A 17,500-nucleotide genomic window follows, 5' to 3' on the forward strand; every position below is an offset into this window, starting at 1 on the left:
ACACACACACACACACACACACACACACACACACACACACACACGCACACACACGCACACACACGCAGGACTGTAATATAAACTCTGGCTCTTCTGGAGACCTGGAAATGGAAGGTCAAGTCTAATGCACTGCATTGTGGGATACAGCAGTCTGCAGTGCTGCACACAGAACAGGCCCTGTGGGTATTAATGAGTACACACACACACACACACACACACACACACACTCACAGACACACACACACAGACCAACAAGCATGCATGCGTGCGTACATACACATACACACATACAGAAACACACATGTACATGTGCACACACACACGCGTTATCTATCTCTCACACACACACACGTGCACACACACACGTGCACACACACACGCACACACACACGCACACACACACGCACACACACACGCACACACACACACACACACACACACACACACACACACACACACGCGCGCGCGCCGCTCCTTCAGGATGAGCTGTGCTGTGCTGCAGAAGTAAACACGACTGATCAACTCAAATCATCTCAATATTCCTGCACACCCAAATCAATGACAGTGTTATAGAGGTGTTCCTGCAGCAGCGGTCAGCACACGGCGCTGTGGTCCAGACTCTGTGTGTGTGTGTGTGTGTGGTCATACACACTGACAGCACACTCACTCAACACTCTTGACCACAGCAGATTCACCGTCTGCATTATTCATTCGCCTGTAGTGTATTAATGAAATTAGAGTGTAGTCGTCCACTCACAGGGGAGCCGTGCATTAATATTTCACTACACACACACACACACACACACACACACACACACACACACACACACACACACACACACACACACACACACACACACAGAACAAAGGCAGTGGTGTTCTTCAAGGAGAACAGGGATGCATCAAAACTTGATGGTGTATATTAGAACACACTCATGCTTCAGGATACAGCAGTGCTGCGTTATGTCTAAACTCCAACACTGAACACACTGCAGTCAAAATTCAGCCATTCATTTGCTTTTCAGCTGAGTCCCTTTATTAATCTGGGGTCGCCACAGCGGAATCAACCGCCAACTTATCCAGCATATGTTTTAGATAGTGAATGTCTCTTCAGCCGCAATCCAACACTGGGAAACACCCATACACTCTTGCATTCACAAACATAGACTACAGACAATTTAGTATACTCAATTCCCCTACAGCGCATGTGACTTCAACTGTAGCTTACTATCATATTCATTTTCCTTCAGCTTAGTCTCTTATTAATCAGGGGTCGCCACAGGGGAATGAACCGCCTACTATTCCAGCATATGTTTTACACAGCGGATGTCCTTCCAGCTGCAAACCAGTACTGTGAAACACACACTCATTCACACACACTACGGCCAGTTTAGTTGATCAGTTCCCCTATAGCACATGTGTTTGGACCTGTGGGGGAAACCGGAGCACCCGGAGGAAACCCACACCAACACGGGGAGAACATGCAAACTCCACACAGAAACTCCAACTGACCCAGCCGGGACTCGAACCAGCGACCTTCTTACAGTGAGGCGAACGTGCTACCCACTGCGCCACCGTGACACCTGCAGTCTTTATACTCAAAAACATTACTTTATCTAGACTTATGATGTGTAGTTTATGTAAATTAAATATTAGTTTCACTCGTTTATTTTCATTATTGATTACTCAAAGCTTCCTTCAAATGTTTTGAGGATTTTTTTGCATTAAATGAAACTTTGACAAAATAACAGAAGAGGATCTTGTGTTTACACAGGATTTTAACACATAATCAATGCTTTATCTTCAGATGTGTGTGCTTTGTGAATTATCCCTTTAAGAAATTAATAAAACAAAACAAAAATCAATAAAACAAAATGAGAACTATAGAATATTTAATAACCAATTGTTATTTTCTCCAGTGATCAAGACAACATCATTTCTATTTTTAAATGTACAGTCTTTATTTTATATGAAAAAAGAAGTATTCACCTTCAATTATTGTGTGAGAATATTCAGGACTTAAAAAAATAAATAATAAATAAATAAATAAACAAACAAATAAAAATTATAAATAAACAAACAAAAAATAAATTAAATAAACAAACAAATAAAAGATAATAAATAAATACTATTTCCCAGGAGGGCGCATCATTTTGTTGTTAATAAGTGATGCTGTAATGCGAGTGACTCATTAACACAAGATCCTCATGTTTATCTGCTGCAGTGCATGCTGGGAAACGTGGTGTGCTATCAGACTCACCTTTGTGACCCATCATGACGGCCAGATGAAGAGGAGTGTTTCCTGCAGGACAAACCAAACACACTCATTCAGATTCAGCTTTACTATACTCAGAGCTTCTGTGCCTTATGTGAAGATAACACATTTAAAGTACTGTACTATATGTTCAAGTTACTTTCGGTTGCATATGCAGATTATTTCTGTGGCTGATTTAAATGAAGAAATATATCCCTGTAAGTGCTCTACTCTTACTAAAGCTCTATTATTGTAAATATTTAAGGGTCATTTGATTATTATCAGTGTTATTCCACCTGTATTTTGTTGTACAAACACTTCTTCATGGCTTACACGTTATGCTGGTGGTGTAAATATGATCATTTTGCTAATATTCGATTTAAATCACTGCAATATCTAACACATGCACATATTCACTGCACTAACCCCTTCAATAACAAGAAACAAAGAGAAGGAGCTGTGAAAGTCTGAGTGCATCAAGTACATCAGGTTTACACTCTTTTCTTGTGCTTGAATGTTAAAGCGGCCCTCCTATCAATTGTCACTGATATGGCCCCCCCGCAAACTTGAGCTTGAGACCCCTGTTCTAGAACATCTAGAACTACAACAATAACCCATACTCATCCTGAACTGTTTATTATTCAGTCAACACAATCCAGAACCATAATATTCAACATCCATCATCATATAGAACTCTCCATTCCTGCATTATCGTTTATTATTATCATCCTGATAAGCCTGACTTTGGATCACTGTGACTGAATAATCGAAGTTCTAAGTGTGTATTATTGTTGTTCTTGATGGGCCAGACTCTGGATCATCATAACAGTGAACAGTTCCAGATTTACAGTGAAACTCACATTCTGGATGAAGCATGGGTCTGGAATGATATTCATAACAATTATTCATTCATTCATTTTATTTTCAGCTTAGTTCCTTTATTAATTCGGGGTCGCCACAGCGGAATGAACCGCCAACTTATCCAGCACATGTTTTACGCAGTGGATGCCCTTCCAACTGCAACCCAGTACTGGGAAGCACCAATACACACTCATTCACACACACATACACTGCGGACAATTTAGCTTACCTAATTCTTCATAACAATTAGTAATGACTAAACACTATGTGCTTCTATATTATAATTATGGTTCTGGATCAGCATGACTGAATTCTTCTCACAGAATAATAAGCAGTTTCAGCTGTGACTGTTTGAATATGAACATTGAGTGACTCTGGTGTATATGCTGAGTCTAGCTGATTCAGATGAATGGAGATTATTATGGCTCTGGACTATTAAGATTCTAGATTATACTGACTCTGATATATAATAACAGACCCAGTTTAACAGTGAATATGGTTATTCTGGTTCTAGATCAGCATGTTGTGGATGAATAAAGCAGCTCCAGATGACTCTATCGTTCAGTGAATGGGTTATTATGAATGTCTCTGACAGGTGTGTGTAAATGCAGGTTCTGGATCATCATGAAACCAGATTATGATGACTGATGAATAATTAACGGGTCTAGATTGACATCGAATAGACTGGTTCTAGTCTAGATCTGGATGTTTTGGGTTGCTTTGACTGACTGAAGCCGCTCCAGATGACTAGTCTTCTTATGAATGACTCGGACAGGTGTAGATGTGTATGCAGGTTCTAGCAGGATCAGATGATCGTGGACTATTGTGGTTCTGGATCAGCATGATTCATGTTGAGCGCGAGTGCGGTTATTATGGTTGTTTCTAGATCGGCATGTTGTGGATTGTTCTGACCGACTAAAGCAGCTCCAGATGACTATAGTTGTTCGATGATTCTGGGTTATTATGAATGACTCTGACAAGTGTGTGTGTATGCAGGTTCTAGAGCGGGTTCTGGCTCACCGTGCACGTCCTTCTGCGCGATGTTCTGCGTGCGGATCAGCGATGACAGCCGCCTCACGTCGCCCCGGAACACGCACTCATGCACGGGATAGGCTCCGTCAGGGTCCCCGGGGCTGGAGCTGGAGCGGCTGATCCTGTGGTTCCCGCCGCTGAAGATCTTGCTGCCCCGGTGTTTGGCAGGCCCGGTGGCCGCGGGCTCCTCGTCCGGCTCCAGCAGATCCAAACCCGACTTGCGCTCTTTGCGCACCGAGCGGATCTTCTCTCCCGTCATATTTACACAGATGAGCGGCGGAGAACGGCAGCCCGCACAACATGAACACTGTCCGGTGACTCAACGGAGACGGAGGGGAATGAGACACGCACCGGAGCGACGCATCGAACGGTAAACAAACGACACACACTCACACACCCTACGAGGAACAGCCATCTGCCATCTTCCGCTCGCGCTCTCGCGAGAACAGCACGCGGGCGTTACCCTCACGGCGCAGAGTCTCGCGAGAATGAGGAGACTCCCTCACGCATCAAACTATCCTCTATTCTCGCGAGACGCCGACGGGTTGGATAAAGAATGTCCAGTCTCGCGAGAGTGGGTCGTTTGGCTTGGCTCTTGGCACACACACACACACACACACACACTGACTCGTTACTCTGACTGAGGTGTTTGTATGTTATAATAAACACAAGTGAACGATGAGATCTGAATAGAATAACATTAATAGCTGTGAGTGAAGGCTTGACCCGTGTGTAGCAGGAGATAACAGACATGCGCAATGCTGACCCCTGCCGGGCGCGCGCTTCAGCTCAGATTAAACTAATGAAACTAATTACAGAACACTGAAGACATGCAGGAACGCTTCTCCGTAAAACCGTAATCCGTAATCTTTCCTCAATTACTGTGTTTGTGTCTGTTAATTAAAGCTAACATGACTGAAATATTGTACATCCTGCACTGCTCGCTGAAGTTGTTTGTGTGTGTGTGTGTGTGTGTGTCTATATACATATATTACTGGGTGTCCTTTAGATGAATATAAATATACAACTTCAGCTAGTTGTAACGGAAGTATTTCTTATTGACATACACTTTAGCTTGATGCTCTAAAATAAACTGAGCTAAAATAAACTGACAAGACATTAAACTATATATGAAGGGCTCAGATGTAAAGTATTTTATCAGGCTTCTGTGTGGAGGTTCAGTAATGTCACTTTATGCCAAAGAATAAGTTCTTTCCTGATCTTTAAAGTAAAATATCTCGACAGAAGCAAAAGAGGCTGAGAAAAATGTTCATTATTGATGGAAATTTCAGACGGCACTCAGAGGTTTTAGCAGCTGAACTCTTCATATGTGTGTGTGTGTGTGTGTGTGTGTGTGTGTGTGTGTGTGTGTGTGTGTGTGTACTTAAGGATTTAGTTATTATTTATGAATACATACTGATTAAAAATAATAAAACATACTATTATTAATAACTTTATATAATTACATATAGAATTATATACTTATATATTATATTTAGTATTATTATTATTATTATTATATTAAATGCCTTATTATAACTAACAGAAAAGCTTTTAAACTTGCTTTAAGAGAACTATAAGAATGTTGGACTGAGTTGATCATCAGCAGTGTGTTTGTTTGTGTGTGTGTGTGTGTGTGTGTGTGTGTGTGTGTGTGTGTGTGTGTGTGTGTGTGTGTGTGCATGACCGGCGAGTGACCACAGCAGCAGTGAGTTCAGATCATTTCAGCGTCAGACACACACACACACTCTCTCTCTCTCTCAACAGACTAAAGCTCCAATGGAGGATTGAAGCCGTTCAGCCGACGATGACATCTGCTAATACGTAAGAACTATTTATTCCACGTAGAGCTGTGTGTGTGTGTGTGTGTGTGTGTGTGTGTTTAAGATCAAACAACACAACTATAGACACTCCATTGATAATCTCTTTAAACCCAACATAAGTGAGATGAGAACTGATGTCAGAAATCCTCTTCATCCACTCATTTTGTGTATTAATATGTGAAATGTAGAGTATGTTCATGATCATCTTTGATCAACTGTTTAAAACTTCTCATGGCACTTTTCCACTTGTTTCTCTATTATTAGGTCATGCCATTGTGTGTGTTGTAAGAGCCGTGGACAGTGTTTGTGTGTGTGTGTGTGTGTGTGTGTGTCACTCATTGTCTTGTGTTACTCCAGCATTCTCTGGCTCTTTACAGCTATACACACTTCACATCAGTCAACATATTCAGATGTATATTAATGTCAGTGTTGTCTGATGATCTTACATTAATAAAGTTAAAGTATTATTTTTAATATTATCAGAAAATGTACAAATTATTATACTCTTATATGTATTTATATGCATAGTAAAATATAAAGATATTATTTAAATATAAAACATATATATATATATATATATAATTTTCTCTATATTATTTTTCAGAATGTGCAGAATTATGCTGTGGGACGATGGATAATCAACAGAGAGGAACTGATAATGTGAGTAAACAAGCTTATTTTAAAAATTAATAATGGATTCATAATGTTTGCAAATGATCAATATTGATTATTATAGCTGTATTTATTATACATTTAAATCCTTAGTTTTATGATGAAAGTGCTGTCATTTTAATTGTGGCCAAACGTACATATATTGAAATATATAATGCTAATTAATCATTAATATTAATTAATATTGCTAACAATGAAGTTTGTTTGGTTTTGATCACTTCTGTAATAATAATGATCCAGCGGAATGTATATGTTAGAACAGGTAAACACTTCAGTTTCTCTCAGATAGATCCATTAGAGTGTTTGTTCAGGTTAGAAAATATTTTCACTGCAAAACAACACAAGAAATGCTGCAAACTCTGCTGCAATCTGTGAGAAAAGCTGCGCAAATTCAGTCCGTTTAGGTAATAAAAATGATTAAAATGTGTTGCAAAATGCTGAGGGACTTAAGAGTGTGTGTGTGTGTGTGTGTGTGTTCAGATGGCGTCAGGTGAAACTGATCATCTTCAGTGTGTGGAGGAGCCTCAGCCAGGAGACCTCATCGAGATCTTCAGACCGGCTTATCAGCACTGGGCTCTGTATCTGGGAGACGGATACATCATCAACCTCACGCCCGTCGGTCAGTACACACACACACACACACACACACACACGCACACACACACACACACACGCACACGCACACACACACACACACACACTCACATTTGATCATATTGAAGACAGAAGTCAAGAGTTGCAAATACATTTCAGTAGTGCTGCATGTCTATCTATATGTCTAACCGATTTGCCCAGGTTTACAGATATACCGATATCCTGCATTAGGGCGAATCAGATAGAGATCATTTGAAATATAGATTTACAGATATACCGATAATCTGCATCTAGGCGAATCATTTGGAAATGAACCAATATATAGATTTACTGATACACCGATATCCTGCCTCAGAGAGATTCAGGTAGAGAATAATCAATATATTGTTTTACTGGTATACTGATATCCTGCATCTGGGAGAGTGATCAGACCTAAATAACTATTTATTAGTTATAAAACAGTCATCGGCGCCATGGTGGCGCAGTGGGTAGCATGTTCGCCTCACAGCAAGAAGGTCTCTGGTTCGAATCCTGGCTGGGTCAGTTGGTGTTTCTGTGTGGAGTTTGCATGTTCTCCCCATGTTGGCGTGGGTTTCCTCCGGGTGCTCCCAAACACATGTGGTACAGGTGAATTGGGTAGGCTAAATTGGCTGTAGTGTATGAGTGTGAATGAGTGTGTATGGATGTTTCCCAGTGATGGGTTGCAGCTGGAAGTGCATCCGCTGGGTAAAATATGTGCTGGATAAGTTGGTGGTTCATTCCACTGTGGCGACCATGGATTAATAAAGGGACAACGCCGAAAAGAAAATGAATGAATGAAAACAGTCATATTTTTTTAGCTAAAACCACATTATATCTTATCACCATCTGAGAATGTGGAACTAATGTTCCCATGTCTTTACCAAGATAAAACCTGCAATAAAGCGAGATTTTAAATTACATATGAACCACACAAACTCTGTTAATGTGGTGTAGATATGCAGGATACTGTTTAAAAGTCAGGGTTAGTCCACTCCCTAAGTTAAGCATGATTCTGTGCTGTCTAATTCAACATAAACTTTAATTAAATGTACTAAACATAACATATAAACCCAGAATATAAACATGAGAAAAATGTTAAAGGAAAAACATTAATACTCTAAAACTGATATTAGAAGAAGAATTCAGAATAGATTATATTACACTTCTAAATATTAGAGTGTGTGTGTGTGTGTGTGTTTCAGATGAAGGTCAGGCCACTGCTGTGTCCAGTGTGAAGTCGGTGTTCAGCCGTAAAGCTGTGGTCCGCATGCAGCTCTTGAAGGAGGTGGTGGGTGGAGATTCATACAGGATCAATAATAAATATGATGACGATCACACGCCGCTGCCCGTCTCGGAGATCATCCAGCGGGCGCAGATGCTCATCGGGCAGGAGGTGTCGTATGACCTGCTGGGCAGCAACTGTGAGCACTTCGTCACTCTGCTGCGATACGGTGAAGGAGTGTCCGAACAGGTGAGTCTCAGTCCTGCCTCTCCGCGAATCAGGTAGAGATTGACTGATATATTGGTTTACAGATAGACGAATACCCTTCCTCTGGGCGAATCAGATCGAGATAGACCCATATATTGATTTACAGACATACCGATATCCTTCCTACTAAGCAAATTAGATAGAGATCGACCCATATATTGATAAACAGATATATCGATATCCTGCATCTGGGCTAATCAGATAGAGATCGACCCATATATTGATAAACAGATAAACTGATATTCTGCATCTGAGTGAATCAGATAGAGATCGACCCATATATTGATTTACAGATAAACTGATATCCTGCATCTGGGCTAGTAAGATAGAGATCGACCCATATATTGATTTACAGATATACTGATATCCTTCCTACTAAGCAAATCAGATAGAGATTGGCCAATATATTGATTTACAGATATACCGATATCCTGCATCTGAGTGAATCAGATAGAGATTGACCGATACATTGATAAACAGATATATCGATATCCTGCATCTGGGCTAATCAGATAGAGATCGACCGATATATTGATTTACAGATATACTGATATCCTGCATCTGGACTAATCTGACAGATTGACCCATATATTGATAAACAGATATACCGATATCCTGCATCTGGGTGAATCTGACAGATTGACCCATATATTGATTTACAGATATACTGATATTCTGCATCTGGGCTAATCTGACAGATTGACCCATATATTGATAAACAGATATACCGATATCCTGCATCTGGGCTAATCTGACAGATTGACCCATATATTGATAAACAGATATACCGATATCCTGCATCTGGGCTAATCAGACAGATTGACCCATATATTGATAAACAGATATACCGATATCCTGCATCTGGGCTAATCTGACAGATTGACCCATATATTGATTTACAGATATACCGATATCCTGCATCTGGGCTAATCAGATAGAGATCAAACCATAAGCTATTTACCAATATAATATCCTTCTTCTGGCTGAATCACTCGAGAACAATTGATCTATCAATGTACCTATCTCCTGGGACAATTAGGTAGAGATTGATCGATATATTGATATAGCAATATCTTGCCTCTGGCTGAAGTGTAAATAACTGATCATGGGATGAACAGACTGATGTGTGTGTGTGTGTGTGTGTGTGTGTTTTCAGGCGTCAAGGGCTATCGGTGCCATCAGTCTGGTGACGGCTGCCGCAAGTGCTTTCTCAGTGCTGGGTCTCATCAATACCCGATCCAGAAACAGACCCTTCTAAACCTGCTGAAGACCCTCTGGAGGCGTTTGCTTTTCTGAGTTAAGTGTCCTCTATATTCTCTGCTTCAACGCAGTGCAGTTTTGCTCTGATAACTTGATATGGTGCTCAAAACTTTAATAAACTGTTTGGATAAAGGAGATTTTGTTTGGTTCTAAATTATATTATGTATAGACTGCATAAATGATATGCTGCTCAAAACCTTCATCAACATGTGTTGTTCTCTTTAATTATTTTTATTTATTAATTTTGTTTATAAATTATATATATATTTAAATTATTTTTGTTTGGAAAAAAGTTTTTTATAATAATTTTAAAATCATAAATTACAATATTTATGATAAATTTAGATGCATTTATTGTTATAAACTAAAAATTATGTATTTAAAATGATCAGTTTAAAGGGGTAATTCACCCAAAAATGACAATTAAAAGTCGTTTTCTTCTGTTAAACACAATAGAAGATATTTTAAAGAATGTTGGAAACTGTCATTGACATTTATAGAACTAAAAAATACTGTAAAGTCAATGGCTACCAGTTCCAGCTCCACACATCTGGGACAATTGGAAAGTTATGGGTGTAAATGATGACAATTTTCACAAGATTTCTGAATTTAGGCAATTTATCCCTTTATATATTATATTAATTATAGAATTATTTAAAATGTCACTGAGTGTAACAGTGTTTTTGGTCCAAAAGTCTAGTCAGGATATTTAGTACAAGCATCATTTGATATTGAAGGAGTCTATCTGTGGGATCTGTAAAATGAAACGTCTCACCTTTGACCCACATAAATAAATCGACCCAACATATAGTATATGAAATAGTTTTTAATTACAAACTTTAAATGTACAAAAAAATGTTGAAAACTAAAGTCTGGGCAGTTTTGTGTGAAATCAGCGCCAATGCTGATGACAGAGGAGCTGATTGGTCGTCAGAAGCGTATCAGAGCAGCTGATTGGTCGTCAGAAGTGTATCAGAGCAGCTGATTGGTCGTTCAGGTGTAACGGAGCAGGTGATTGGTGAATTAGTTGTTCTGTGTGGCCTGCTGCATGATGACCGAGCAGAGACTCAGCAGCTGCAGATACTCGTCTGCTCCATCTGCCAGACACTTGTCCACCTCCTGTAATACACACACACACACACACACACACACACACACACACTGAATTTTGATCTTGAAATGTTGAAATTAAATAGTTAAATTAATATCAGACAGCAGCAGTAACAGAGACGCAGCACTGAAGTCTATCTCTGTGAAGAGAGATGAGGAATAATGAGTTTTGTTCATTTTGTTCATTATTGTGGTCAAATATAAATGGAAACGTTTTCAGAATCAGAGATCTGGGGTCTGTTCTCCGTTCGTGGATTACTCCATTAGCTGGATTTGGTTATTGACGATTTGACATGATCCTGGATCGTTTCGTTCTTCAAAACTGATCAGGGAGTTGTTGTCATAGTAACAGGTCTGGTAGCTCAAACCTGCTTGGGAGCAGCAGCTCATTTCATATAAACAGGATTAGATTGGGTCTGTTCCAGCAAAGGTAATACTGAAAGTATGTATGAATGGTAATATTGCTAAGTAGTTCTAAAAAAATATTAATAATAAAATTATATATATATATATATATATACACACACACACGCACAGTTGAAGTCAAAATTATTAGTCCCCCTTTGATTTTTTTTGATTTTTTTAATTTCTCAAATGATGTTGAACAGATTCAGGAATTTCTCACAGTATTTCCTCTAATATTTTTTCTTCTGGAGAAAGTCTTATTTGTTTTATTTCAGCTAGAATAAAAACTGATTTAATAGTTTTAAAGCCATTTTAAGCTCAATATTATTAGCCCCTTCAGCAATATTAGTGTTGGATTGTCTCCAGAACAAACCATCATTATACAATAACTTGCCTAATTACCCTAACCTGCCTAGTTACCCTAATTACCCTAGTGAAGCCTTTAAATGTCACTTTAAGCTGAATACTAGTGTCTTGAAGAATATCTAGTCTAATATTATTTACTGTCATCATGACAAAGAGAAAATAAATCAGTTATTAGAGATGAGTTATTAACACTATTATGTACTGAAATGTGCTGAAAACATCATCTCTCCGTTAAACAGAAATTGGGGGAAAAAATAATTGGGGTGGGGGGGGGGTCTAATAAGACTAACTTTAACTATATATATGTATAAATAAATCTTATGCAGTCTACACTCCAAAATGTCACAGGGTGGTTCTCCTCAAGGGTATCACAGAGAATATTTATTAATATGGACTTTTAGATACAAACACGTACTATTTTAAGGTACTGACCCAGCTTTAGTGGAAGTTGTGTATAATAATAGACATGCACAATATTCTACAGTTTTTTTTAGGAATAATAATCTCTGCAGTCATGCACATGTTTTGACAGCTAATATGACGGTGATTTCATGCTTCAGTAAGTTGCAGGAACTTTTACTGATGTCAAAATGCTTTTTTTTTTGCTAAATGAATTTAAACAGCCAGTTATTCCTCCTTACACTGATTAAGAAGTGTGAACAGGCGACTATAATAAAGAAGATCTGCTCTAAATGTAAAATTAAATAAACTGATAAATACTCTCGACACATGCCAGTGTAGCGCCTGCAGTAACAGCACATGTGTAAAGTTATTGCGTATCATATTTAATAAACCGTTCACTGATCATTTGATGTCATTTAGCTGACATGGAGAATTGAATATTCATCAGATGATGTCATCACGCTGCTGTGCCGTCAGCCAATCGTTGATTAGATTAGATTCAACTTTACTGTCATTACACATGTACAAGGCAACGAAATGCAGTTAACGAAATTGCATTGCTGATCATGATTTGGAGGATGGATAGATCTGTCCTTCACAACACAACACAACACACAGATCTCAGATCAGTTCATCCAGACATTTTAATCTGACTCAAGAACTTGTTTGAAGAACCAAATTAGCCAGAGATCAGTTATCAAGATGAACAGATCCAGGATCAGCCAAATCATCTTAGATCAGTTAAGAGAGGTCAGAAGAATGGACCCCCGGTTATGAAAAACCCGAATGAAGTGTTCAGCTGTAAACAGACTCTCTGCTTTGAGTTATCTGATCTTCTCTTCTACTTACGGCCATCTTCTCAGTGATGACGGACTTCTGCTTATCGCTCAGCCGTTCCTCAATGATGATGTCGTGCAGCTGGTTGAGGAGATTAGTAGCAGCGTATCCCTGATCAATCATGTCCTGCACACATCAGCAGCATCATCAACAACAACATCAAGACACACGACAGAAACCTGCTGCTGGAGTTGAGGGATCAGGGCTGGACTGCAAAATGAGTAGACTTTTATTGTTACAGAAATTAGGACTTTTCTTAAATGGTATGAGAGGGTTTATTCATTGCATTAGTGCATAATTAATTGAATCTAACAGATTGGGTGTTCAGGGGTCTGTTCTGTAAATGACGCATGTTTGAGTTGGGACGAGTTCACACTGCATGACTATCTAGAGCAGGGGTGTCCAAACTCAGTCCTGGAGAGTTTAGCTCCAACCATAATCAAACACACCTGAACCAGCTAATCAAGCTCCTACTAGATATACTACAAACTTCCTGGCAGGTGTGTTGAAGCAAGTTGGAGCTAATCTCAGCAGGACACCGGCCCTCCAGGACCCCTGATCTACAGCATAGGTCTTAAACTCAATTCCTGGAGGGCCACAGCTCTGCACAGTTTTGCTCTCACCTAAAGGTGTTCAATAGAGTCATGAACACATTGATTAGTTGATCAGCTGTGTTCAGGAATTGAGTTTGAGATCTATGCTCTAGTGTTCAGTGTCTGCGGTGTCGATTGTGCATGCGGGATCACTGTGCTACGTTTCCACCCACATATTTTATGTGCATTTTGAATATGCGCCTAATAACCGCTTGATGGAAACGCCAAGATGCACATAAATTCTGAAAATGTGCATAAAAACCGTATGTGCACACAGTAACTGAGTAGGATACACTTTTATTTGATAAGATGTGCATAAACAGCGATGGAAAGACTTTCACTGAACAAATTCCAGTATGTGCATTAAAAAAGGTCATGTGATGTTGTGATAAGAGATCATGTGATGATGAAAACGTGTGTGAATGGATAAATCAGCAGGCTGAACACACTGTAGAGCATCTGACATGTTGATTTGACCATTCTAAAACACCTTAACTATATCAGTATTATTATATTATTAATGACCTCCAGAATCAAGAGCGTCTGTTCTCCTCATCTCACACCTTCAAATGCCACCGCGTGTTCACTGTGTCAGGATTGTCCTCTGAGGTGAAAGTCATTTATTAAATAAAGACTGACGCAGCTGCTCCTGCTACAGTAAATTCTGTTTTTACTCTTGATATTTGGCGCCAGATCACCAGGATATGTCGATTTTGTTCTCTTCGACTCGTTGGATGGAAACTAGGGCTGGGTGATGTTGACCAATTTGGCATCGTAGAATGTCTTTTGTGGAGCATCGTGATGGACGATAGCATCGTCGTCATGGGCAGAGGTGAATTAATTATTAATGAATAAGGAATAAATTCATAATGAATTAGTTATTTGTAGCCTACCGTTTCAACTACCTGACCTGCATGCTCTTTGTTTTACCCATAACCAAATCATAAATAAATAGAGAAGTTACAGACACCTGTCAATCACTGTTTCCGCAGGACTCAGGCATGAATAGGCAGAGTGATCCGTGTCGCTATAATGGCGTCAACAAACTTGGTCGGTAGAAAAGCTGCACAACTAACAGGAACCAACCAACAGTGTCTGAGGTTTACACTAAAATGACTGAGTACAAGCGTGAAAGTGAAAGATTGAAGACGTGTACTGATGCACACGCTACCTGATAGATTCACAAGACCCAAGAGTCGTTAGATAGAGACAAGATTAATTAAATATCATGATTAACAACTATAGCAAGACGCCATCCAGCGCTACATCCTTGATGACCTGTCCGACGTGCACTGATCTCTAGAGCTCCGACAAACGCACGACAGCATGTGTGTCTGTGTGGTCACGTGATGTGTGTTTTCAGCGGACGTAGGGCTGATCAGAAATGCTAGGTAAAACACAGTGTGGATGTTGGACATTTTTGTTCCTATTTGTGTAAAAAGGGCCTAAGTGTGTATTTTTCATGAGCGGGTTTGTGACGGGGGTGGGGCGGAGGATCGGTGATGCTGGCTCAGCATTGTGTCGTCTATCGGCCATGGCATCGTCTATCAGCCCAACCCTAATGGAAACGCTGCTTTATTCACACATCTTTTATGCAATATTCCAGTTTTGCGCATAAAGATGGAAACATAGCTAGTGTGTTGTGTATAGAGAGAGAGAGAATAAATTATATCACGCGATTATCAAACCAATCTTACCATATGGGAGTGAAATTTGGGCACCAGTTTTAAAATTAGAAAAGTGGAATAAAAGTTTAATTGAACGAACACAATCAGAGATTGCTAAAAGCATCTTACATATCACAGAAACACCTCTAACATTACCTGCAGGGCTGAACTGGGTTTATACCCGCTGAACTTGGAGATTCAGAAACGAGCTGTTCAGTTCTGGCTGCACCTGCATCAGTCGGACCCCCAGTCTGTCTGATAGAAAGCCCTTCTGGCCAAATGGAAAAACCTTTAGTGTCTCATCCTCTAAACACACTGATATCTGAACTACTGAAGAAAACTCAAACCGAACCCGTACCCCAACAAAACCTTCACAAAACATTCAAATATAATTATGATGAAAAACTAAACACTGAATTCAGCCTCCAGACTAAACTTCTGTTATTCAGTCCTAAACAGAACCACACAGCTGGCCAATTATTTAACATTAAAACAATTAAAAGAAAAACACACTCTTTCTAAATATCGCCTCTGTGATCATGAGCTAGAAATAGAAAAAGGCAGACATAAAAAATGTAAACAGTGTGACACAAACCAAATAGGATGAGACACTCTTCCTTCTGTTCTGCCCCAAATACACCACAACTAGAGCAATATTTTCCCCCAAATTTGAAACACTGATTAATACATTTTTCAATGTAAATGACTCAGAAAAACTTGACCATATACTCAGAGGATGAATTGACATCTAGACTAGCTGCAAAATATGTAAACACCCAACACACCATAAGATATGGTTAATGTAAATTCAATTATCTAATTTAACTATCAATTTTTTATTTTGCATTATTATTATTATTATTATCAAATGTATGATTTTTTGGTCATTTATTTCTTGTCTACTGTATTATTATTATTGCTTTTATTTTATTATTATTTATTCTTTGACGATGTTAATATATTACATATTTAAAATGCTTTGGCATTACTGTATTAAATGTCGAGCCAATAAAGCGACTTGAACTTTGAGAGAGAGAGAGAGAGAGAGAGAGAGAGAGAGAGAGAGAGAGAGAGAGAGAGAGAGAGAGACAGAGGGAGGGAGGGAGGGAGGGAGGGAGAGAGAGAGAGAGAGAGAGAGAGAGAGAGAGAGAGGGAGAGAGAGAGAGAGAGAGAGAGAGAGAGAGAGAGAGAGAGAGAGAGAGAGAGGGAGAGAGAGAGAGAGAGAGAGAGAGGGAGGGAGAGAGAGAGAGAGAGAGAGAGAGAGAGAGAGAGAGAGAGAGAGAGAGGAGATCGTAACTGTACTGTGCATTTACACCGTGGCCATATTCATCTATGTAAACACACCATAAACAACGTTAACATTATTGACCTTATTCTTCAATGCGGAAGTGTGCGCGTTTTGCGATTGTTTTAGAACTTCCGATTCAGCTGCCTATTTGAGAAATGACTAGAAATAATAAACGGCAAAAAAACAGTCAAACTACTTACTCTACAAACAAGTGTTTGCATTACAATACAGACAAAGTAGAATAATATAATAATAAAATATCAGTTTGCAACACCAAGCAGCAAAACGAGCTGTTTTTAATGTTTAAAATTGAAGGGAAGTGAATGAGACCGGAAATTTCGAGCCAAAATGATTCAAATGGCTGCGCCCGCTCATGTGCGGAGAATAATGTGAATAGCAGACACTGTACACAGCTCATTCCCAGCTACTAGACTCTTCTGACTGGGTTTTCGAGTGTCAGAATGTTGTGGGACTGCTGTACAGGAGTTATTATGGATTATAGATAGCCAAATTTAGATTATATTGTAGAGGTTTTTTTAAAGCATGAGGGTAAAAGATGAACGTGGTTATGAATATATTAAAACATCTGCTTGTTTGTTGTAAAAATTTGTAACAATGACTAAAAAAAATACTAAATTGTGGATCTCCTTACTTCCGGGTGCAGCTATCCTGCCGTTGTGGCTGGTGTATTCTGGGAAATTCTCTTACCCCTTGGTTTCGAGTGTGGTCCTGAAAAATCTCCATTCGAATGGGTATCTACACCTTCCCCTTAGCCCTACGCGCAAAACGAGGGGTAGGGGTAAGGGCTAAGGGGGAGAATTGGGAT

General features: G+C 39.3%; 3 protein-coding genes across 3 annotated transcripts in view; 1 reads left to right on the forward strand and 2 right to left on the reverse strand.

The window, feature by feature from the left end:
- Positions 1–4,599, reverse strand: part of ankrd13c (ankyrin repeat domain 13C) — a 20,312-nt gene extending 15,713 nt beyond the window's left edge. Inside the window, exons 1-2 of the mRNA XM_056468174.1 lie at positions 4,136–4,599; positions 2,261–2,302 (exon numbers count right to left, since the gene is read on the reverse strand). Coding sequence (XP_056324149.1) covers positions 2,261–2,302; positions 4,136–4,406 — 313 coding nt within the window. The 5' untranslated portion in view covers positions 4,407–4,599. The remainder of the gene's footprint in view (positions 1–2,260; positions 2,303–4,135) is intronic.
- A 1,293-nt stretch (positions 4,600–5,892) lies between these two features.
- plaat1 (phospholipase A and acyltransferase 1) lies at positions 5,893–10,065 on the forward strand. Its single transcript, XM_056468579.1, has 5 exons — positions 5,893–5,971; positions 6,575–6,630; positions 7,123–7,261; positions 8,460–8,728; positions 9,903–10,065. Exons 2-5 carry the CDS (start codon positions 6,601–6,603, stop codon positions 10,002–10,004), a joined length of 540 nt encoding a protein of 179 aa, XP_056324554.1. The 5' UTR covers positions 5,893–5,971; positions 6,575–6,600; the 3' UTR covers positions 10,005–10,065.
- A 749-nt stretch (positions 10,066–10,814) lies between these two features.
- Positions 10,815–17,500, reverse strand: part of rfc4 (replication factor C (activator 1) 4) — a 14,126-nt gene continuing 7,440 nt past the window's right edge. Inside the window, exons 10-11 of the mRNA XM_056468680.1 lie at positions 13,139–13,252; positions 10,815–11,125 (exon numbers count right to left, since the gene is read on the reverse strand). Of these exons, the coding sequence (XP_056324655.1) occupies positions 11,030–11,125; positions 13,139–13,252 (210 nt within the window). The 3' untranslated portion in view covers positions 10,815–11,029. The remainder of the gene's footprint in view (positions 11,126–13,138; positions 13,253–17,500) is intronic.

The sequence above is a fragment of the Danio aesculapii genome, chromosome 11 (genome assembly GCF_903798145.1).
Source record: "Danio aesculapii chromosome 11, fDanAes4.1, whole genome shotgun sequence".
NCBI lineage: Eukaryota > Metazoa > Chordata > Actinopteri > Cypriniformes > Danionidae > Danio > Danio aesculapii.